Source organism: Fringilla coelebs (genome assembly GCF_963513975.1).
Source record: "Fringilla coelebs genome assembly, chromosome: 20".
In the NCBI taxonomy this organism is placed as follows: domain Eukaryota; kingdom Metazoa; phylum Chordata; class Aves; order Passeriformes; family Fringillidae; genus Fringilla; species Fringilla coelebs.
Window position 1 is genome coordinate 3152944 of NC_140046.1, and position 25226 is coordinate 3178169.

The window sequence follows — 25226 nt, forward strand, 5'->3', positions numbered from 1 at the left end:
CAGCCTGCAATTCCCTCCTCTTCATTTTAAGGCAGCCAACAGCCAAACCAGCTAAGAGGATGAACGTGGACAGTGAAAGATCAGTAGCAAGTCAAAAGCTCCACTGATGAAAGTCAGAAGATACAGTTTCCCAAAGAGCCAAGAGCCTGTAGTCAGCAATTGGATGAAGGCAGGACACTGGTGAGAGAGAGCCTTGGCCACCGTGTCCCTCCTACCACCACGAGCGTGGCACAGACAGTCGTGGAGAAAGAAGGAGCTGCTGCCAGGAACTGATGAAATGTGAATCCCAGGGGGGTGTTCAGAATGTCAGATAAGATGCAGTGTGCTCATTCCCTCTGCTGACAGCCAGCCCCAGCTGGAGGGGGAGGCTCAGAGACCGAAGGATTCAGAGCCAAGGATACCCAGCACCAGCTCTGCCACTGAGTCTGAGTCAAGAGCAAAGCAGGTGACACAGAGGGCTGGGTGGCAGGAGGGCTGCCTCATATTTTTGGTGAGAATAAGGGAGATTCTGCACTAAGAAAAAGCAAATTGTGTGTTCTTTTATAACATGCTGAAAACTTCTGCGCGCTGGCAGCGACCCTCCTCAGATGGGGCTGTATTTCAGCTGTTATTATATTCAGTTTGTAAAATGCTCTGGGATGATAAAAATCACTCCAGAAACAGTTACTAAAACTGTTTCCAGGAAATAGATTCACTGAATTGGAGAAAGCCTGGTGTTTTTACAAGAGCTTCAACTAGAGAAACACCAAAGATAAGCAGCAAGTTTTGCTTCCTTGTCTTTTCAGCAATAAAAAGGAGCTGTGCTGGGGTTTATTTGATTCTGCAACATACAAAACCACCATCAGTTGTTTCCTCAGAGAGTAGCCTGACTTGAAATGGACAGATAACACCCCTCAAATCACCTGGAATGGAAGGCTTTCTGCCTTAGTCAAGCTCTGGATTTGTCTGCTTGCATTCTTGTTTTATCCTGTTGCTTTCCATGATTATTGAATTGTCCAGAAGATGATCCCAGGGTAACTAAATCCATGCTGCAAGAACAGAGTTTTTATCCAGGAAAAGCGCCGTGGGAGCTCAGTCTATCTTCCCATCCCCACTGCAGCCTCAGTGCAAGGAAGGAACATGTTTGGAGTTGGATGAGCCACAGGAAACGCAAGCAAATCATCCACTTGTGTCCAAGTGCCTTTTTCCAAGGATCTGCCATGAAGTTTCAGGCTCAGTCACCCCTTCCCCACCCCTGGGTCAGAACTGATTGAATGCAGCCACCGAGTCAAACTCCAACACACTCAGCTCGTTTGGCAGCTCTGCGGTTCCGCTGTGAGCTCCAAGCTTTTCCCCTCCTCTCCCTCTCCCTCCTCTCCTTCAATTATCTTGCTTCATCTTTATTCTGTTTCCAGGAACACTTAGCAACAGGCTCTCGCAATCAGCCACCGGCAGGCAGGATCTGAGGAGGAGACTGCAGTTGTGATGACCTTTTGCTACACTCATGCAAATTTTAAAGAAAGTATGTGAACAATTTGCCTTTTAAGTATCCTCTGCTTACATTCACGGGAGTTAATTCTCCTTCTCTCCTTAGAGGCATCAGAAACACCAGATTTTCTGATTTTACACTAATGAGAACAAAACCTGCGGCTTAATTTCGGCTTACTTTGTGGGATTTTTTTTTCCTCTATCTCACGCTGTGAGGAGAACCTGAAGGGGCAAAAATTAACATGTGACACCTAGCCTGGCCTAGACCTCAGGTCTGCTCAGTGCTCCTGTCAGCAAAAGCCAAGTGTGGATTCAGGGTCCATCCCAGCAGCCAAATTTGTCCTGAGAAGGACAAGATGCTGTTGGCTCCTCTTGGTGAGCAGCTTTCACTGCTCACCATCAGAGACTTTCATCCCAGGACAGCCCCAGGGTATGCCAGGAGCCAAACACTGCCTCAGCCTCCCAAGGAACCACAGCTTTTGTGATCTCCATAATTAAAGGCAGCAGATAAAGGCTGGGACAGTGGTTCAGGACTCTTCATTCCCATGGGACTCCTGGAGTGCTCCTGCCAAATCCAGGGACTTTGGCAAGTGACATCCTCCAAAAGCAACACACCGACCACCACAGGGCTCTGGGAGGCAACACCGATGCTGGATGGATGGAAATGGGTAAATAACAAGCCTGGGTTTGGAAAACCACAGCAACAAACTCACAGCAGCCGTTTTTACAGCCACCCCAATGGGTGCTGGCAGAGGAGAACAGGCAGCAGCCTTGATTTTCAGCAGATTTAAATCAAATCCCCAAAGCTTTCCAGCACTTTTCCTGTCACTCAGTAATTTTCTCACATACACAAACAAGTTTGGAGACAGCCCAAAGCACACACCAGGACAGCCAGTGCAGCTTGCAGGGCACAGGGGCATTACTGCATTTAGTACTTTCTCCTTAAAACAAATACTCTGTGTTTGGAATAAAAAAATCCTGTATTTCTTGCAGTGGCTAGAAGCTGAAGGGAGGGAAGGGATGAATACCCAGGTACCAAGGCTGGCAGCTCACCTCCTGCTTTCTGACTGGTTCATAACCAGGGAAAGAATTTGCAGGTCCCTGATCTGGGAAACAAACAAAACAAAAACCTCTCACAGATCTTTGATACTTCAGATGATCTTAAAAAGTATAATCTACTTTTTTTTTTTCTCTTTTAAAAAATGAAAAGTCTAAATAAGCACATCATTGATCTGATTGCTGAGAACAGCATCTGGAACATCAATCTCTGCCTGAGACTGCAGAAGCTGCAGGAGAGCTCAAAGCAGCCAAGGCTGCCCTTGAACCAGATGCTGCTCACTCTTACAGAAACGCCTGTGGATCTGTGTGAAAATGATTAAACAAAATTGCTCCCTCTTTTTCCAACTTCAGAACTCAAATCTGTTTTCTCTTAGAGGGCAGATGCTCATTACATATCCCACAGCACATCAAAGAGCAGGAAAAGAAGGAAGGCAGCCACCCTGCCATGCACCAGTGCCCAGGGTCCTGCATCCACCATCTCCCCTCCCCAAAACCCTTGGCTTGGGGTACAGAGGGTAAAAATGCCTCTTCAAGCTTCAGTCCCCACTTAGTGACAGCATGAGAGATGCCAATCAGGGGCTGTCTGCTCCAACAGCAGCAAACAGCAGCCTTGCCTTTGGTAGGGAATTCTTTTGGGACTTCAAAAACAGCAGCCTTGCCTTTTGTAGGGAATTCTTTTAGGACTTCAAAAACTCCAGCTACTGCAGCACCTCAGGGAGCCCCAAAACTTGGGTATTTCTCCAATATTCCCTCCCCATCAGTGCTGGAGCATTCAGAGCAGAACACAAGGCACCATCAGTCCAGTCCCAGACCTGTAATCCCCACCCAGATCCAACCAGCACCTTCTTCAGATGCTTTTTAACAAAATGAGAACATCAAGAGAGCATTGAAAAAGGTGCCAGGGGCCTCCCAATCCCCCATGAGAGGCTTGGCAGGATGTGACCTTAGGGGCACCAAACCCTGTGCCTTTAATGCCACACCTGATTCAAACCCCAGTGCTCAGAGTGAAAGGCAAGTGACCGATGGGAGGCCTCATTCCCAGAGCCCTTCTCTTTTATTTTAGTTCAAAGAGCTCAGAAAACTCAAGGCAATCACTCAGCAGCTCGGATATTTAAGGAGGAGAGCGGGGAAGTGCGCCTGGGAAGCAGGAAGCACAAAGTCAGCTTCATCCAAGATCCAAGAGAGAGGAGTCACAGCCAGGCTCTTGCTTAACAGCTTCTTCCAGGCAACCCACTGCCTCATCTGTCTTAATCTTTGACCACTGAGAGATGAAAACAATTTATCCTCATTCCCTGCTCTTATGGAGAGGTTACAAGAAATAAAACTAAACCAAAGATCAATGTCATAGCCCTTCTCAGGAAAACTCTGCCTGACCTGGACTTTCTCAGTATCCTTTTATCTGGGAGTGTTTTGGCTAAAGCTTTGCCGAGGAAAGCCATGTGAGCAAGCCAGTTAAAAACCTGGTACTTTCATGTTTATACAGCCAGCTAAGCAGCACACTACAAAGGCTTTTATTTCAAGTCTCTCCTGACAAGCCAGCATGGATAAATTACATAATCTCCCAGGAATTATGATGCACAGGAGGAAAAAAACCTCCAATTCCCTAGGTAAGAACTAAGGGCTCAGCAACTGAGAACTGAAGGAAAAAGTCTATACAAAAATCATCCCAAGATTAGGAGACACCTTTTTTGTACTAAAAGAGACAGCAAAACCAGCTGTAGATGCAGACACGCTCCTTCCCCGTGGCTACCAAGAACTCAACAGCTGAACACAGAAATACCTCAAAGGTCTCTCTTCTCCCAAATATCTTAATTTCCAGAAAAACCAATCTGAAACAAGCCCCTGTGTTTGGCAAGCAGTGCAAGTGGCTACAAGCACGAGAAGAGATGAGCTTCCCAGTCTGAGAGGTGCAACTGAGCATTGAATCACAGAACAGAATCATGGAATATCCTGAGCTGGAAGGGACCCACCAGGACCATCAAAGCTGCTGTCAATGGGGTGCATCCAAGTACAGCCTGAGTTCCCAGGTTGAACCAGGCTTCACACACTGACTGTGTACTGAGCTGTGTTGGTTTTACATGCTGTGTGTGCAAGAGCCAGGAAAAATCCATCTTCAATGTCATAACAAACCCTAAGGTAAACACAAAGGCAAGGCCACACTTGTTATTCAGTTAAACAGGCACATAAAGGAGAAGGCAGCCCCGGCCATGCATTTGCTCCTGATTTTTGTTGTTTCTCAGTGAGCACACACAAAAATGGGCAGATGCTCCCTTCTCCAAGAACAAACCTTCTGCTCCTAATAAAAACCAAGAATTTTGCAGAAGAAACCCACACATTACAGCCTGTGCACTGCTGTCCCCCACACCAAGGGAGAAAGAAGCACACCTCGGCCCCTTGCAGACACAGTGCCCCAGGGCTGCCTGGGCTTGGGCAGCTGGGATAAACACCCAGACCCAGGGAATTCCCAAACTCAGATACCAAACCAGAGCCAGCAGGTCTGTAAGGCTGCAACCCTAGAGAAGAGCTTTGTCTTCAAGTTATGACGTTTATGGCGTTTGTTCTGCACATTATAAGCTACACATGTAGTTTTTTAAGGTGGTGGGCAAAGGAAGGAGTGTCTGAGGGTCCAGGTGCCCACACACCTTCTACAGTAGCTCTAACACAGCTGGATTGGGTCCTTTGTGCTTTCTCCAGGAAAGCTGAGCAGCTCCTCCCTCCCCTGGGCAGAGCTGGAGCCTGACACATTAAATTCTGGGCACAGAACTGGCGGCACTTTGGATTACTGACAGCTTCAAAAGGACCAGAAAAGCCCTTCTCGGGTAAGTAAGCTCCTGCTGCTCAGTTTGCTGAAGGGCATCAGGACAGCCTGAGCCAGCAGCTTTGCTGAACATTTCCAGACAGCCTGGAAACAGTCTGGCAGCCTGGCACCCAGCCTGCTCCTCCTTTTCCGTGCCAACAGGGACACGCGGATACGGCAGCTCCGAGGGGAAAGGAGGAGCAACTTCTACAGGAAAGATCGTACAAAATTCATGCTTTTCAACTCTGTGCTAGCTTAGGAAAGGACAGATTTAAAGCTCCAAAGTTAGCCTGTTGATAAACATAAATAAATAAATAAATAAATAAATAAATAAATAAATAAATAAATAAATAAATAAGCATGAGTCCCAGATTCTGTTCTGAATCTCAGGGAATCAGCAGGTGGCAGATGGTCAAAGCCAGAACAAGGTTATTTCAGATCTGCAAGCTGAAATAACCCCCTCCATTCCCCCTGCAGATCTACAGGAGGGCCACAGGGAAGATTTAGCACCTGCAGCTTTGGGTTGTTGTGGTTACCTTTTAGCCCATTCAAAAGAATATCACAATGTATTCCCCAAGGGAGTCCATAAATAGCAAAGGATTCTGCTCTAATCCCCTATCTACTCCTTTCTGGATAATATGGCATTTGGACAAGCACTGCCAAAACAAAGATTTATGGCAAAGCTGAGAGTTTGCATGGCCAACACATGCTCTAAAAGCTCAGGATTCCAAGGAATAAATAAAGCCTGTCCTAGGATATAGACAGCTCTTCAGTTATGGAAGCTTCATGCAGATACAAACTTGTTTGCAGGATTTCTGCTTCCCTCTCCCATACCAGGCAAAGACAAGTTTATACTGATTTTCCTCAACACCAAAATCAACTGTTCTCACTGTGTGTTCTTGCTGAAACCACCACCACACAGTCCCTTCCCCTTTCTTTACTAATACTTTATAACATCTATCAGCTATTACCTATCCAACCTTCAAGCTTCAAACTTCTTTTCTGACAGTGACCAACATCAAAGGGAAAAGAACTAAGAAAACTGCAGACTAAAGGAACTATAAAAAGTACAGCTGGTGAATGCTACAGTTTTACTGCTTCACTGGAGACACCGGGGAGCTGTGTGTTCTTAGAAGTTCCTCAGCAAATGGCATATTAAAAAATACCCAAACAAAAAACCCAAATAACAGCAACTTTGCAGTGCTACTGCAATTAGATTTTGTAGTGGAAATGCTGAAAAGCACCTGGACAACAGAGCCAGTGTAAGACACACATGTGGCTGTGAGGAGCTGACCAAAGCAGAACCAGTAGAGGCAGAAAATTCAGTACCAAATGCAAGCAAATATATTTTGCCCACCTGAAAATTCAAACCAGTGAAGACACATCCACTCACAGAGGGACCAGGCAGGATTGTTTCCTACTCCACACTCCCCAGGTGTGATTTTAAACTACTCCCTCCTGGGGCTGTCCCACACCTCCCTCGGGTGCCTGCACACAGCCCTGTACAAAGGCACAGATGAGCAGCCAGACACAGCAGCAGGGTCTGGGAGGTGCATGCTAGGGTACAAAATTTAAAAAAAAGAAAAATGCAGTCATTTTTGACAAAGGGGAAGTGCTGCATCCCTGCCGAATCTCTGTGGTTGCCTACACCCCCTTTGGATCCTGGCTACTTGCAAGCAAAACATAAAACCAAGGATATTTGTTCAAAACCCACAGGCGGACACTGTGATTCTATTGAAGAAAAAAATACAACTGGCATTCATTCTAAAAACTTCCCACCACTGGGACTGGGATTCAAAACCAGCACTGGGCAGCAAGGCCAAAACACACTGAGAGCAGACGCCTGCAAAAGATTCCAAGGGAAATTAGTTATGTGGGTTTTAACAAAAATAAAATGAAATCCAATGTTTACAAAGGGAAAAAAAAGGCAGCTTCCCTAGGAGACAGTGCTGCAAACACCCTTTGCAGATAAGTCAAGACCTGTCTGAGGCTTCCTTGGATTCCTGTGCCAGTGAGGTTTCCTCGGGTTCCTGTGCCAGTGTGTGCAGACAGGGAAAAGGCAAAGCCAAATGCTGAGCAGGCAGCAGCCTCCTCCCATCCCTGGGGCTGGCACTGGCTCTGAGGGGCAGTCAAGGGAACTCTCCATCCATCCATCCATCCATCCATCCATCCATCCATCCATCCATCCATCCATCCATCCATCCATCCATCCCTCTTCTTCCCTCAGCCTCAGGGAGCTGTGGCCAGGGGAGGACGAGCTCCTGGACTTCCACTGCTCTGCTTCTCCCGTCTCATCTCTCTCCAGGAAGAGACGTGGTGAGCTAAAGCTGGACAAGCAAGTGGATTTACAGAGAGCTCCAGCTTCCCTTCTTGTGTGCTAAAGTCAGCCTGGTTCTGTAAACTTTTCTTTTTCCCTTAAGTAATTTTTCTGCAGCTGAGTCACACACAGCTTCTGCCAGGAATTTTTATAATTACTGAATTAGAGCAAGGTTTTGCCTGTGCATGCCTGACAACATCTGCTGATGGAAGCAAGCTCTGCTCAAACCCTTGCAGAGCCCTGGAGGAGCAGGGCTGAGCGCTGCCCTTCCTCCCAACAGCACCTCTCATGGGGCTCTTCTTGCTGCTCCTCCTGCAGAGCTTTGCAGCTCCTAATCCACATTTTGGGAGGGAGGAAATAAGCTAGAACAAAGTCCAAATGGTGCTGAAGCAGGGGCAGGAATGCTGGCTGCCTCTTGGCTCTCCAAGCCCCTTGCTGGAGCATCCCTGAGGCAGCATCCACAGTTATGTGCCTCTCCATCAGCTGCATAGCTGCAAAGCCATCGTGCGTCACATCTTCCTTGGAGACAGACAACGGTATAGAGTTCCATGAAACCACAGAAGAAAATAACTCCCTCCACCTCCTCCTTCCATGGACACAAGGAGTTATTCTGCAAGCGAGGCTCCAACACACAACGCCGGTCCAGACTAAAGATCAAACACAACCCAGGTTCAGATAAGCCAAAAGCAGACATCTGGCATTAGCAGCCTAAACTACACACTTCCTGGATGATCCAAAAACCTCCCACTTTATGCTACAGGTCAGAAATGCAAAGGAATCACCATCTTCAGGACTGAGCTGTTCAGCCTCCTCCTTGTTACCGTTTGCTGGAGAGTGATGCCTGTCCCCTCCAGTGCTGCAATTTATCCCTTGCTGCACCCAAAGGGCTGCATTAAGAAAACAGTACAGCTGCCAAGCCCTGAAAAGTGAGGATGTGCTGGAAATCATCTGTCTCTGTAGCTTTAATCCAGTCCACTTGCAGGGGTCTTTGCAGCATGGCCACATACCACGCGTGTACACAGTCCTGACGCAGTTCGAACCAAGAATAGATGCTCAACTAGAGGGGAATTACTCAGTTCTGGGTTTCAGCTGGTTGTGCATGCACAGCACTCAGCTCTCTTCACTTCACACTTTTCATGTGCTGCTCCAAGGCAAAAATGAAGGCGCCTTGCCACTACAGACTGGGATTCTTCTCAAAGGATTCTGAATTTATTTTCATAAAATCCTAGAGAACTACGCTCGCAACACCTCGGGTTTACAGATGAAGAAAAGAGTTACAGAGAAGCTCTGGGCACCCAGTTCCAGAATCAGCCTCCAGCTCCCTTTTAAAAAATAAATAGCACGGAGCGGCATTTTAAATGTTTGACGTACAACTTCCCATGAGATCATCGGCAGCAGGAGCGCTCGGCACTTCTGCAGCTCAGCCTCACCCTGGGGACCTGGGAAATCAAGTCCCTCCTTGTGCATGAAAAGCAATTTACCCAGCACCATCCCCGAGCCCTGCAGCAGCAGCAGAGCAGGGATTCCCATCTCCTTAAGCAGCACTTTATTCTCTCTTTTTCCATCACTTGCCTCACTCCCTTGCCTCCAAGCCTGTGAAGGGCTGAGGTCCCACACATGGAACCCCATCCTTCACTGGGCTGCCTCAGCTGCCCTCCAGGAGCAGCAAGGGCAGGGGTGCCATGGAAAAAACCCATATGTGATCCCATAATTAGAAACTGCATTGTAATGTATACAGGGGGATGAATTAAGGTTGCAGAGGAACACTGTAAATTGGATGCACATTTCTTGTTCCATTTTACTGCTATTTTTTTTTTTTGCCCTTTCCCTTATTGGGCTTTGGCTGCACTTCAGATTAAGCTCCTAATAAGGGCTGGAGTTGGATGAGATTTTTTTCAGCCCATCAGATTGCAGCCTTCCAAGCCATTGAAATGAGATTCAAGCTGAACTTGAATTTTCAATAGTTTGGCCTAAAGGCGAGGGTGTTAACAACAGACCTGCCAACACCTTCTCCATACAAAATGTCTGAAAATATGTCTACACATCAAATGCTGCTCAGGCTCTCGCAGACAAAAGCCACAAAGCCAACATCTCAAATCCACTGCTGACTTGCTCAGCTGGTTCTCCTGCCAGTGAAGCTCATACATTTTCTCTGAAAATCCACAGAACCTCTGTATTCTCTCTAGGAAAAGGGGTTTTCCTCCAGCTGCCCAGCTGTTGTAGTTTCATTATAAGTCAGGGTTGGGCTAAGGAGACATCAGGTAAATGAGGTGGACACACAGGATGCAGACACAGACCAGTTCACCCAACACAGTCTACTGAAATTACACAGCCCCAAAATTAAAGATACTCCAATAACATGCACAGGCTTTAATCAAGACCTCTGCCAGTAGACATTTGCAAATGAACACATTTTTAAATGCTGAAGTCTATTTTCTTGAGGACATGAATGCTTCAGCTTCCATGCCACCAAAATTATTTCCATTTCACATTTCCAGTATGAACATCCATGGCTACTTTGGCCTGTGCTGCAAGGAGCAGAGCAGTGAAGGGAAGGTGCTCCTCTCTTTTGATGAGAAACAATAAGAGAAAAGGACTGATGGTTTCTTGAACTGCATCCAAGGGAAAGTATGCCCTGCTGGAGTGCCTAGCAGGGCATAAAGAGCAATGGAAATTTCAGCTTTCAAAGAAATAATACTCAAGAAGGGGGTGGGAATATCATGTAGGAGCTGAGGTGACACTAATCCCATGGTCTGTTTTACAAACTGTCACTTCTCTCCAATGAAATTAAATCCTCTGCAGAAAAATCCTCTGGCTCCAACATCTTTTGGTAAGTAGAGCATAAACAGAATGAAGAAGAGCTCATAACTGAGCAGAAAATGGGCTCAGATGGGCAGCTACAGACAGGAGAGTGGAGGGACAGCAACCTGACCACTGGGATTTTGCATTTTTCTTTGAATGGTCACTGCAGGTTCTTTGAACCCCACCTGGCCAACAAGGCTGCTCCAACACAACAGGGACCCTCTGCTCACTGCGAGGGGAAGGAGAGCAGGGTGGGGAAAAAGCACAGCAACTCCTGCAAAAAGGTCTGGACTTGATTATCAACTTATTTTCTTTAGGAACATTTAGCTAAGCAAGGGGGAAGAACCCTGTGGTGTCCTGCAGTGGCTCTTCCCAGGGAAGCTGGAATGAGGCTGCTCATTCACCCGAGGAGCTGAACAGGCTCAGCACAGCAGCAGGAGCTGCTCACACCAATATCCATTTCCCTGTTGGGAGCTGCTTTCACCAGCACAAACAAGAAACACTGAAAATGTGTGAGGGAATGGCACTTTGAAATCAGAAGGTGTCTGGCAGCTCTGTGTCAGTGTGATGAACCCTCCAGGGCAATTACACACTGGTTCGTGTAGCTTGAAGCTCTGAACAAAACAAATGCTGTGAGTAATGGTGGACGGAAAAAAACCCACAAAATGGCATGGAAAGTGTTTGCCCAAGCTCATGTCACAATGTCCAATCTGCTGAGCTACAGAAGAAGAAGTTTAATTTCTTTTTACAGGTTCATGTTCTCAGCATCGCTCTGGCCATGAATCCACAGCACCTTCAGCTACTGCAAGGATGAGTGGAAGTATTTAACAGCTGAAGGAAAACACAGGTACAGCTTGTCTACCCCTCATTTTTGTGGGGCATTTTTTTTCACTAAGCAGCTGTAGGTGGCACAGGCTTGTGCAGGAGCAGCTCAGGGCCAGGCACGGTCTCTTTGACTGCAGAGGGACAGAGCCAACATCCACATGGATCCTGATTCTCTTAAATTCACCAAAGCCTCTCCAGGGCCAGCCTGTGCTTTTGCACAAGGCAGGTTTATCCTCAGGGCCAGCAAATGCAGTGTGAGACACAGAGCAGCAGAGGGAAGGCAAAATCTGTAGTTGTGCTAATTGGTGGAGTAATTACAAAGTAAAATACCAAACTAAATACCACAAGTCTGAGAATGAGCAAAGAACCCTTTTCCTTTCTGGGAGCTGCCTCTCACAAATGACTTTCCCCACCAAGAACCACCTCCACGGGCCCAGACAGATGTTTGAGCAGATGACCAAAAAATGTCAGGTATTTTTCTTTTCAATAGATTTGCATCCAGACAGGATGAAAAGCCCTTTCTCTTGAGCAATTGAGTTCTCCCCACATCAGACACGAGCTGGCATGTTCTGAGCATTTGGTATTTCAATCCCAATTAATAAAATAGTAATTGCTGCACCTAAGGGGTTCTCAGCTCCCTAAGAGGAAACACTTTATATATACACAAATTTTCCTAAGCTTTACCACTACATACTTAAGACATGGATTGAGGGATGAATCACAACTTCAAATTCTTCATTGCTAAGCCTGGCAATCAACACTGCCACTTTCTGGCAAAGAAACCCTAAAAGCCTTCACCTGTGATGTCATCTGCTAACAGATTTATGTTCTGTGGGGCGCTCCCATCCTGTGACTCCTTCACTGAGGAGGCAGCTGGGTAACAGGATTTGTTCTGGATAATCCCTGCTCAGGCCCTCAGGAGGGGAGGAAACAGATGAAGATGCACTCAGCCAGAGATGGCAGCCACCACTCTTAGGGAACTCATTATGTCCCAGCCACCTGCCAGGTGTAAATCCCATTTCTAGTTTCAAGCCTGGAGAAGGCAGTGCCATGAAGACAGAAGGGAGGTGAGGGAAGTCTGCACTTCCCCTTCCAGACCCCAAACCTGTGTGTCCACAAGGCAGGAGGCATCAAGCCTGGCCTGTCACTGTAGGGCAGAGGTAACACACAGCCCTACATAACCAACTGCAGGGTAAGGACCACCTCCTTCAAAGGCAGCTCTCTGAACAGAGCCCAGCACAACAGACCCTGAGCCACCAGCAGGGCTGTAATCTCTGCCTGGGGTTATTATTTTCATAATTAGAGGGATGGCAGCAGACAGAGGTGGTATTTGGTGGCCTCTTAACCTAGAGACTTACTGGGGTTTATGCAGATGACTCCACTTTTTCAGCAGCAAAGCCTGCAGCAAATCCTCGTGGGGACAAACATCAAACCAGGATCTGGATGTGGCTCAACACAAGGCCACTGCTCGGTCAGCCAGAGCCAAAGAACAGCACAAAACATGCAGAGCTCAGAGGGAGTTTAAGTTTTAAAACTGAGTAAACTCTGCAATTCAAATCTGGGCTGTCTGAAGCAAAGTGACTTTTCAGGCGAGGCACCACTCCTTGCTCCAGCCTGGTCCTCATGCCTCCCTCCTTCCAACCATCCCTCCATCCACCTGCTTCTCCCACACTCCAAAACATCTCTTCCCAACCTTGAAGGCTCCTCCCAGCCTACCACATCCTCATCTTTCCACCTGAGGAGCCACTGGTCCCATGCAGCCGGCAGCGACATGCCTGCAGGGAAAGGCAGAGACAGCCACCTACTCTTCGGCTCTACCAGGCAGCAATTAACTGGTTTGAAAACTGCCTCTCTAGGCAAAAACTCATCCTGGGAGCCACCAGGGTGACAAACACCTATTTTGTGCACCACCTAAGGGATAAACACCAATCGATGCCCTGGATGCTCCTGTCACACACAATAATTAAACCATCAGTAGGGACACAGTGAATTAAAGCAGACAGAGGGGGACAAAGGAATGAAATAGTTTCACTTGAATCCTCACAGCTTAACAAAAGCAAAACCAGGCCAGACCTATTGAGGAAAAAAGCAAAAGATAGAAGAAATCTTATTTAACAGCTGCTTTTCCCAGAGAGAAAAGCAGAAACCCAAGTATGCAGCAAACCAGGATAGGGTGGAATGAAGGCAGGTACAGAGGACATTGCTGCAGGAGCACACACAGGACACTCCTTTCTTGAACATCAAAAAACAACAGTAAGAGAGGTGGTCTGCAGGTCTCTGAAGACAAGGAGGAGGCAAAATCCCTGGATCAGCAGCCCATAGCATTTTCCATTCCTTTAAGAAAGAAAGGAGTGGAAGCTGTGCCATACGTTAGCACTTAAGTAGTCCCTAACCCGAGTTTCCCACCATCTGTACTACTCTCTGAAACTCCCCTACTCATTTAATTTATTGCTGTGCATCTCTGCCAAAATCAAAGACCTAAATATCAGCAATCTTGGTGGGAGGCATCCAGCTGCTCCAGCTCATTGTAGGAACAAACCCTATTTGTGCAAAGTTGCATTGAGAAAGCCGGGCAGCAAATCTCCCTAGGAACAACTTCCCATGCTTTCAGATTAGCAGATCAAGCTGCAGGCATTAAGACCTTGCCCCTTCTCTATCTGTGAAATCCAGGGCTTTAGGACACAAAAATGGGTCTTTTCTAACCCTGGAACGAAGCGATTTGGGAAGCACACAGCACAGCAGCAGCAGGGGGCAATGGCTGAGGGAAGCAGAGCTCAGTCTCGGGGTCATGTCCATGAGCTGTGTGAGATGGGGCTGTTCTGGGAGGCTGGAGTGCTGGCACCTGGAAATCACAGCTGTGGCAGAGGCACAGCCCCACTCTGGTCACTCATCCAGCCCCTTCTCACCCCTGCTTCCTCGCCCATGGGGTGAAGCCAGCAGGATTTCCCTAAGCACGCAGCAATTTGCAAATTTCCCAGCAGAGATTACAGGGAAGAGCTCATTAGAGGGAGCCTGTAATGTAACAGCACAGTGACCTCTGTTCTACGGCCACAAACCTGAATCAAAAAGGGAGCATCCTAAAAAAATCAGCTCGTAGAGTCATCAGCCTCTCAGAAGCAAATAAGCACAGCTCCCTGCCCTCTTAGAACACCAGATATCAGCTGATAAAAGAGGAGCAATCCCGCAAGCCAAACACCCAGGCAGTACTTGCAAGGCAGGATTTGTAGCCTGGTGCTCTTTGATTTGCTCTGAGAGTGACAGAACAGTAGTGAGAAAAACATGAAGGGGAAGAACATTTCTAATGTTCTGGTGACCCATCTGATGCTGAAAATCCCACCAGACCCAAGACTGTGCACAAGGACTGGGATGCTGCTGTTGCTCAGACCCTGAGCTGCACTTGGAAGGGCAGACAGAGGGACAGCAGTCTCCCAGTGGGGCTGGGGACACCACAGACCCCAACAGCTCTTGGACTCACTTGGTTCTCAGGGGCTGAAACAGTCACACAAAGGAAGTTTCATCTGCTTCACGGATCTGACAGCAGATCTGGAAACTGTCATCTCCTTCCCACGCCATCACACAGCTCGGTTCATTTGAAACCTGTTATATCGTGGCTCAGTTCAGCTTCTCTTACTCCTGCACACAACAGCAGCAGCCAAGCGAAGAGTGGACAAACTGGGACCCCCAGTGAGGGGGAAGTGGATGCTGAACAGGCAAGTGGATGCTGAACTGCAAACACAAGGGCACAGCCCACAACCAAAACACTCCACACACATCCCCAGCCCAGCGTGCAACCTTTCAACCAGCAGCGAGCACGAGGGGATGGAGCTGAGATCCCTGGCAACACCACTAAAATCCCTGTGTTTCTCCTTTATTTTGGGAGAGGCAGAATAATCCTTTTGAACTACCCAAGTGGGGGAGAACCAACATCTGTTCAGATTCAACAGCTTGGGTCTCACTGCTTCAGCTCCAGCTCTTTCCCGGCGGCCGGGGAAGGTCTCTAGCTTTTATTCAAAGGCACTGCCCTCACGCAGGGCCTTTCAGCAGAGGCTTGCAGAGCACCTCACAGACATTTAATTAAATCCTACAGCCTGCCCTGGTGAGGAAGGGATTATGAGCAGGCCCCCAGCTCAGGCAGCAGCTCAGCAGCACAAGCATCTCTTTCTGTGGTATGGCCGAGGCGTTGGGCTCACTGCAGGGGTGCAGCAGCCCCAGCTCCACCGAGCTGCTAAATACACAACAAACAGTCCAGGGACTTTGGAGAGCCAGCAGAGCAGAGCAGAGTGACCAGGAGCATCCTCTGAGGGGATGGGTAGGGACCCCTCTCCACTCTCAGAATCACAGTAAAGAGATGGGTTTAGAGACAACAAATCTGTGTTTTGTTACCTCTCTGCAAATTAAACTACACATTTCCAGAGTATGGCATTCCTGGTGACCAATTCATCCACCCAACAGCCCTGGGAGCTTCATAAAATGGAAAAACACCTTTTTTCCTTTCTATTTTTTCCCCCCGTGCTCACCTATGGAGCGAGACTCTAGCTGGCTGAATTACATCTATTTAAACAAAAGTAAGGTCAGACATCTGCCTTTGCACAGTGTCAGCTGCGAGAAATGAGCTAACATCCAGATGCAGTGGCATGTCAGGATTAGCCCAGGCTGGGGCAGGAATGCTTCCATGTATGGAAAAATATTGGAGCAGTGAAACCATAAGCTTGGAGCTGAGTGAAGTGAGAGGCCCTGTCAATGAAATTGCAGGCTCAGGTTTAGAGGATTTAGCAGCTCAGATCCGCCATAAGATCCTCAGTGTGTATTACAATAAATTTCACACTTTTTCCAGAAGGGACTCCTACAGCAATGCTGAGTTGTGAGGATGAGATCCTGCAGCCCTCTGTTTGCTCTGGAAGCCAGGCTGGAACTGCTGGGTACCATTAATGCTCCCCGTGCCAGGCACAGGCTTGGCTGTTGATGGAGATGTTTTGGCTGCTGCCTTCCACCCAGCAGGATTTATCAAAGCCAGCTCAGAGCTGGAAGGAAGGAAGGATGAAGCAGTGGCAGCTCAAAAGCAAATGCTGAGCTGGATCAGATTGGCTGGGGCAGCAGTGCCTGCTTCTGCCACTGTCATGGCAAGGGCAGTGACTGCCAGGGCACGGGGAGAGAGCCAGAGCAGGGTCCCAGTCAGCCTGACACAAATCAAACGGGCTCGTTTGTCAGCATCCTGAGCTAACACCAATGAAGTCATAGCTATGACTTCATCTCTCCAGTGGGAATCTCTTGGGAACAAGGGAGAACTAGAATTTCTCTCTCCAGCTCGCTCATACAGTTGCAATTTGTTTCAGTCGCCTTATTCTTTCTTCTGCAAACATTACTTAATTCTCACCCAGATTTTTAAATCCTTGCCCTGAAACATAAAATAATGTTTCCTTCTCAGCTGTCAAAGCCCAGCCTTGCTGAGATCCCTCCTGGTGGGATCTGGCCCCTTGTGCCAGCTGCCACCCATTCCCTGGGGTCTCAGCCCACAGCTGAGGATGCCACCAGCTATTTTTTAGACCTCAAACATGTAACTAAAATCTGGTTGCTCTTGCCAAATCAATTTTAAATAGGGACTTTTGCACCTTTTCTCCATTAAAATATTTTCAAGTCAGACTGGATTCAGCCACAGTTGCAAAGACAGACAAAATGCTGCAGGAGGACCCTGGAGCTTCCCTCCTTGGCTGGGCAGGACAGATTCCAATGCTGCAAAAACCACCCAGCAATGAACGTCTCACACCACCCTGCTGCTAAAGCACCTTGTCTGCCTGGAGATGCATCCAGGAATTGTCCCAGGGTATTCCTGCTGCCTTCCTCATCACAAGCTGTGGTGAGGGTTTGCTCCCATTCCTGCTGCCACAGCTGGAGCAGCACCCATCACTAGGAATGAATGCATCCTTTAGGAACCAGATCCTCTGTGGTGTTTGGGCTCCCCTCACACAGGCAGGGACCCTGCACCCCCACACTGCCCTGTGCCTTGTTGAGGGCTCCCATCCCCTTGTTTTTAGGCCAGAGGGACTTGCTGAGCCCCAGCATGGGTTTGATCAGATTGCAGATGCTCAGCTACTGCCCTGATGCAACTGAGCAGTCACCCACTCGCAGTAAATAAAGACTGCAAATTCTTTACATATTAATTGTGGGTTGCAATTGTTCTCAGTGCTGACAGACAGATGTGAGAATATGCAGAAAACATTCCTGCATCTTTTTAGTTCCACCCTTCCATTAGTTGTGTGTAGTCTATGCCAAATCAATAAGAGACTGCATTTTCCCTGGAAAACTGAGATGATGAAAACATGATCAGCTATGAGACAAGGCACACATGTTGTAATCTGAAATACTCAAATAATTCACTTTCCCATGAGAGAATTTAACAGGTCTATCTGCTTACTTGTCAACTCATCCCACTCCCAGCTTCTCCATTGACCCTGTCTTTAATTTACAACCTACAGATTTAACTCTGATTGTGGTTTTTTGCCTACGGAGCATCAGCTGAGAAGAAGCAGCTCCAGCCAGCACAGAGGAAGCTGCTCTGCAGAGGGACATCGAGGCAGTGCTGGAGAAAACCCCCTCCCCAGAACACCCCCCAGTCCCCCATCTGGGCTCCCAATTCAAGAACAGAGAGGAATTAACGTGCCCAAAGCCCAAGCTGTAATGAATCCAAGCACCCTCCCCAGGCTGGCAGCGCTCCCTCCTTTCCCAACCATGATTATCTGGAGATGGCACAAAGTGATCTGTCTACAAAAACATTTCAAACCTGTCGTGCATTACACTGTGATGTGCCATGGAAGCAGTTTAGAGAGCACATGCAGCTATAAAGTTGTGATTATTCAGTATTCAACCCAGCCTGAAAGCTCAGGAGTCAGCTTGTAGCTGCTGAAAGCGGGGGGCCTGAAATTATCCGTGAATAGTTCAAAGCTGCAGTTAATTCAACATCTCCACTTTCAAAAGCATAAAAATCACAGATTCCTGGAGCGTGTAAGCTTTTCAAAAATTACAAACTACTAACTGTCATATCAAAGCAGCAAATAGAAATCCACATGGCTGATAAGACAAATAGTTGCATTTTAAAGAGTAATTAAATATCACTTTGGAATATTTTGCTTGGAACTTGTTTCCCTGATAAAAACAATGGGGAGGGGAAGGAGGAGGAAGCAATCCACACACACCAATAAGCTTCTCATCAAACAAATGCTCAGGCAAGCACTGCTCAAATTTGTTTTGCTGAATCCAGAGTTCAGCCTGCTGTACAACAGCCTCCCATGCCCTCTGAATTTCCCTAGATCCCTACATTTCACATCAAACTCTAGTAATAAGGAGGAGGCAATCACTATGTTGAATCTAGATTGTTGGGCAGGAGGGTTGGGACAAGAATCCCCATGGTGTGGTCACTAAAAACTGTAGTATTTTCTGATTTGACTTAGATTAAAACCATGCCCCAACTTCCATGCTGGGAGCATGGCTGAAAAAAACAGGAATGCAAAACAGAGAGCTCTACCCAAATGCAATTCAGAAGTGAAACCTTACCCCAGTCCCACACACACACCCCACCAAGTTCTGCTCTGAAACACTAAAAGTTTGTCCATGAGAAAGCATCGAAAAACTCCAAACCAGCCTGGACTCTTCCAAAACCTGAACCTGCCAGCAATGAACTCATCAAGAATTTCACCCCAGCTTTCTAGTACTAAGCAATACTTGTGGGCAACAATACAAAAGGACTGAGTACTGAACAAGGAGACAGCCACAGCATTTCAAACTAAAATGTTATTGAACCCTTTGAAGAAGCCACCATCCAAAGGCAAACCTGATGTCAGATTTTGGGATGGGATGTGTACAGAGCCCTGTTCAAGAACCAATCATGTGAACAGCAAACTGCTTGTCCCCACCCTGGAGCCAGGAGGATTTGATAATGGAAAGATGCCCAAGACTTTCAGAGCAGGTCCTAAAACGTGGGCAATTACCCACTGAAGGATGTAATAAACACCACGGCAGACTACACGTCAGCAAGACTTTTAAAATACTAATTCTCCCCCAGGGAAAGTGCTTGGGCAGGCAACAGTTTGGATATGGGGGGAAATCCAACCTCCACGGACGTCAGTGGTGTTTTTGCAACTCTTGCAGGACCAGGAGCAGGACACAGTCCCCAGACTTGCAGCCTCCTGACGCTGATGGGGATTTCACAGAAGGATTAGGGTCTTGGCATGAGAGAGGACTGCTAATTGCATGGAGGGTGACTGTAAAGCCGTGTAAAACACACAGAGAAATAATTCGGAAAAAAGGCATCAACAAAAACAAGAAGAAGTCAAAATGTTTTGGCTTCGATGTCATCTGCACAATGTGGAAATAGTGAATAATTGGAGTTCACTGTTGAACGTCTCCAAAATTGCAGGGAAAAACACTCCATTGTTCTGCACTTTCTTTTGTAAAGCTGTTACGTGTTCAGCCTCTAAAGAATGCATTTTTGGAGAAGAACTATGCACTGATTACTTTACAAAGTAAAGTTCCTTTGCTCGGTCCTGCAACCTGAGAGTAACGAATGAAATTGTCAAGCGTGCATTTTTAAACGAAGGTTTTCATTTCAACATCTGGATTAAGATGCCACAATGAAAAACAGCACACAGGCTTCCCTCTGCTCCCTTCATACATCTCCCATTCTTACATTTCAGAACCAGCAAAGTTTCAAAGCAAACAAAGAATCGGTTGGTGCTGCTAATGCCTTGCTTCTTACTCAATAGCCTGATGTCATGAAAAGACCATATTTTTCAAATCTACAGCTCCGTGAGCCAAAGAGTTCATATACATTCCCACCCCAGAAATATAAAGTCAGGAATACAGCTGAAAGTGATTACTTAGATATTTTTATATGATGAAATTCAAAAGCTGCTTCAAGTGATTTACAAAATCTTCTGTAAGACAAATCCCACATCTGTGCTGACCACTTGCCTCCCAGATCTCAGCAGATGGCAATTTCAAACAGAAAAGTTCTGAGTCCCTGAAAATCAGGGTGTACCTTAAACTGTAATCAAGGGTTTGAAGATTTTTCCTCCCCCCAAAAAAAAAAAAAATTGTGGACAGTCTAATTTAATGACATTTCTATCTTCTCCCCAGCATTTCTTGTACAAAGTCTACACACAAAATTAGTACCTGGTGTCTTATTAGGACAGGCTCCCACGGCAGATGATCTTTTCAGATAAAGGGAAAACACTCTGTCCCAACCAAAGGAAATTTACCAGCGTGAGCAAAGGGAGATCCTCAAATTGTTTTCAGATACTTGACTGAATAATCACAGAAAAACAATCAACATGTTTTGCATTTGCTTAAATCCAGAACAGAAGCATCTCAGCCTTCCCAAGAAGAATCTGTGCAACACTCAACCAGATGCACAAATACAGCAGAAAAACACAAAACACAAGAGAGGCAAAGCACAGCCCCAGCGCCACTGCGGCACTGTGTGGATGCACCAAGGAAATGTCAGGAGAAATTTCAAGATTCAAAAGAATGAGGAAGACGAAACTAACAAGCAAAAACAAAAGCAAAGGCAAATAAACATCAGCAAAAGATAAACTGCTGCTCCCTCACTGTAGAGCTTTTTCTCCTCCAGCACTCTCCTTTCTCCCACTCCTATATGGAACCATGGGATCTACTCAATGGAGAATGGGGATGGTTTAGCTTTTTTAGCAGAGATGACAAGATGTCACATAGCAACACCCCAGGACAGCACTCCTCCAACAGCCTTGAAAAGCACCCAAATTCGCCCTGAGTGTGGGTGGACTCTGCAGCAGGGTTGGTGTGGAGCTCACCAGGAGAAGTCTGGGATCCTTCCAACAGCAGGAAGGGAGACACCTCGCTGTGGGTGCTGGGGGACACCAGGGCATGTAGGCAGATGGGGGCTGTTTACACTACTGAGGCTCTCAGCAGCAATCAGGATATTAAAGCTGTTATTAAATCAACCCTCCAGATGTCCATGCAAACAGCAACAAGGGGGTGATGTTAAACCAAAACGAAGACACTGAGCAACACCATGTCCCCACTGCTCTGCTCAGCCATGTCAGGCATTATCAGAAGACAAATCAATCACCAAAATCTACCTGTGGCTGCCCAAATCAGGCCAGAACAACCTAACTGAGGGACGTGCACCACGAGCTCAAGGCCTCCAATCTCATTTGGCTCATTCTGGTTTTGTCCTTGAAAAAAACCCACCCAATCATAGGTCTGGCTGCGGCTCAGACAGAGGCATAATGCCATCCTCCTCATTAATCAAAGGCTTTTCCCATGGCCAGATGTTTGCTGACTTGTACTGCTTTCTTTTATTACTGGTTTGGAGGCAAAAATTGCTGTGTGCTGAAGTTACTCCAATTGAACTGGTTGTCCCTGGTAACTGCACCCCGGCATTATTGAGTTACCGAGGCATTCAACAAAGAGTGGCTGTTTGCTTTGACAATTCCATCTACTTTGTCCAATAACCATCAGAGTAAGATGCTAATTTACTTTTAGGACTGTGGGAATTGTATTGCAAACTCAGAAAGGAGCCTGGGTTTTAAGATCTATCAACGTTTGGTGCTCAGGGTTTGGAAGGAGGAGAGATGTAGAAAAATTCAGAGTACGCCAGAGAAGGACAATGACAGATAGACCTTAAAAGTCATATTTTTTAATAACACTGAGCAAAAAAAGTGATGATTTTCTATAGGAAAGGAAGCCATCATCTCTCCACAAAGTTTTCATGGCCTCAGTAGATAAAGTAACCAACCCACAATGGGAAGAGTTGGCTAGAAAGGACTTCTGGAGGTCTTTGAGCCTGGGCATCACCCAGGCTCAACCCTGCTGGGCAGAGCTCCCAAACAAGCCCTGAAACCTGCAAGGATGGGGGGCTGAGAGCTCAGGGACAGAGCTCTCAGTGCTCCCACCCCTCCTGCTGTCTCTACCCTGCATCTATAATATCCCCTTCTTCCCATAAATCTATATAATTCGCTGGGGTTTAGGAGTATCCCTTGGTGCAAAGGAACCATAACTCAAAAGCACTGCCTACATTCCTCTAATGCTTTTGTTTTAAAACAAATTAAGCCCGTGAGGTACTGAACATATGCTCGACATCCCCAGCTCTCGCTGGCATGTTTTTGAAAAATACAAAGTTTGTGCTTTTCTGGGGAGTCAGGTCATTAACCCGACTATTTAAAAAATCAGCCTATTATACAAGGAAACTTCTAACTGCCTGAGCTACAGGTTATAAATCTCCTGTTTAGAAATCTGATATCCTGACATAATTGCCCTTACAACTTACAAATAGGTTCTCTGTTATCCGTAGATTAAGCTTCCTCCAAAGCCACATCACATCTGCTTAGTTTTGAAAATATACAGCATGAGCTTCAATTACTTTACACTGCACACAAAAATAATCCTGAATTTAACTCAGGGCTTCTTGGAATAAGAGTTTAAGACCCCATAATCTTTTTATTTCATGTTTTCTTGCCATCTAATAGATGGAAGCATTGGCCAGCATGTAAAATTAATGCCACCTTCCACTTCTATGATTTCCCAACCATTTAACTACATTGCAGTGGAATTTTTAAAGCAAATACGGCAAGCAGAAGTCCCACCATCTAAATAATCTGAAATGTTCTGTAGGGAAATGGTCAGCTACTAATTGGAACCACAGTGTTTTCACATCACTGTAGGAAGAGGGTTTGGTTTAAAAGAAACCTGAGTTAAAGTGTAGTTTCTCTGAAGGTTGCAGCTCCTCTGATTAATGAAACTGCTCAGATCCTGACCACTTGGGTGAGCTCCTAGTAAGAAGTGTCTGGACTTCAAAGGGGCAAACTGGGGGCCTTGGGCAGCATTATCATCCAGGTGTGCAGCATTAAATACACCAGAGTTTTTGCAGAACTGGGGGCTTAGTGACAAAAAACGGCAGCAAATGAGGGGAAAAAAGGCAAATCCACGTTTCAAAGCTACATCTCTTCTCAGCAGCAGGGACATCACACGGCGCCGCCGGACAACGACCAACTATTCCTTAAATTCCTTTACCTAAGGAACAGAGCAGGGCTCAGAGACCCATCCTGGAAGATGTCATCCCCCTCATCCCTTTCATCCCAACACAGCCTGTGGTGTCCAGACACAGGGGATGCCTAGGGGGCTCAGCTACCCCCGGCCCTGCAGGTACCAGCGTTATCCCAATCCCAGCCAAAGCTGAGTCGGAGTCTGCCCTGCTTCCACACCCGCCGCCTCAACCACTCGCCAGAAAGATGTTTAGAAATGGCACTGTGGGGCACCATCTTTTCAATTCTTACTCAATTGCTTCCAGAGATTAGATTTGTAAAGAGTTTTTTTTTTTTTTTCCTTTTAAGCGTTGCAAGGTCGTTGGGAAGTAGAGGCTCAGCCTGTGCCTTCCTTTTCATCACAGCCCGCTCTGTCTGGATCTTAACGTGCTTTCTGTCCATTATCTCTCCGATTAAACTCTACGGATGAGAAGCTGTAACTCGCAGAGTACCGAACGCACCGAGCAAGAGGAACAAACCCCATCGCACGAACTGGCCGGGCAGCCTCGCCGGCAGCTCCCAGCCGAGCCGGGCTCACTCGCTCCTCCAGCACCGCGTGTCCTCCCACGGCTGGCGGGGGCTCCTTCCTGTGCCCGAACCCACGCAGGAGCCCACGGGCACCGCGTCCGCTGCCCTCGGCAAGCTCTGCTTTCCGCGGCGCCCGCCGGAGTGAGCCGTGCCCCGCGGAGCTGCCCCCTCGCAGCTCACCTGCAGCCCCGCTCCGCTGCGGGGCCGGCGCTGACCCCGATGCCCAGCCCCGGGCTCCCCTCGTACCGGTACCGCGGCTCCCAGGCCCCGCAGGAGCCGGCGTCGCCCCGCGGGACAGCAGCCGCCACCTCCCCGCCGCTTCCCCGGCTCCCCCGGGAACTTTCTGGAAGGCGCCCAGCCCCGGCCGAGCCCCGCGCCCCCAGACAAAGCCCGGGGCGCGCCCCGCCGCCCCCCGCCCGGCCGCGGGTCTCACCTTGCGGTGCTTGTCGGCGAAGGGCAGCGCCAGCCAGGGCATGGCCCGCACCGCCTCCTGCCACTGCTGCTGCTCCTGCTCCGCCGACACGAAGACGATCTCGAGGCGCTGCCCGCCGGCCGCCGCCGCCTCCCCCCTGAAGCGCCCGTAGAAGGCGGCCAGGCTGGCGCCGAGCTGCGCGCAGGGGCCGCCGAGGCTGCAGCCGAAGTAGAGCCCCACCAGCGAGACCCCGCGGGCGGCCAAGGCCGACACGGCCACCTCCTCGCCGTCGGCGGCCACCAGCACCTCTCCCAGCAGGTCGGTGAGCGCGCCCGCCATCCCGCTCCGCTCCCGCTGCGCGCCCGCTCCGCTCCGCGCCCGCCGGCCGCGCACGCCCCGCCCCGCCCCGCCAGGGGGCGCTGCCGCGCCGCGCGCCCCGCGCCCGCCCCCGCCCCGGGCAGCGCCGCCCCGGCCCGGCCCCCCCGGCCCCTCAGAGCCGCCGCCGGCCCGGCCGGGCACGGAGCGGCGCACGGAGCGGCGCACGGAGGGCCAGGGCTGCGCGCTGTGCGTGGTTAGGTGGGGTGTTAGGGGGAAGTTCTTCCCTGAAAGGGTAAGCGCTGGCGCGGCTTGCTTGGAGAGATGTGGGTGTCCCGTCCCTGGGGCGTGCGAGGCCAGGCGGGATGTGGCTCCTGCTCCGGGGGAAGGTGTGCCGGCCTGTGGGGGACCTGTGGTGGCGCACACAGGGTCGCACAGAACCAACTAGGATGAGAATAGACCTTTGAGGTCACGAGTCCAAGCTATGAGACCCCATGGCTCTGTGTGCACATCCAGCCTTTCAAACACCTCCGGGGATGGTGACTCCACCATTCCTGCGCCCGATCGCTTTTTCTGTGAAGAACCTCTTCCTAATGTCCGGCCCAAACCTCCCCTGGTGCAGTGTCAGACCGTGCTCTTGTCCTCTGGCTG

At 48.4% G+C, this 25226-nt stretch overlaps 1 protein-coding gene across 1 annotated transcript in view; it reads right to left on the minus strand.

The window, feature by feature from the left end:
• NXN (nucleoredoxin) overlaps positions 1–24636 on the minus strand; it is a 46678-nt gene extending 22042 nt beyond the window's left edge. The window contains exon 1 of the mRNA XM_084218888.1: positions 24282–24636. Within this exon, the coding sequence (XP_084075014.1) occupies positions 24282–24599 (318 nt within the window). The 5' untranslated portion in view covers positions 24600–24636. The remainder of the gene's footprint in view (positions 1–24281) is intronic.
• Positions 24637–25226: the final 590 nt, after the last annotated feature.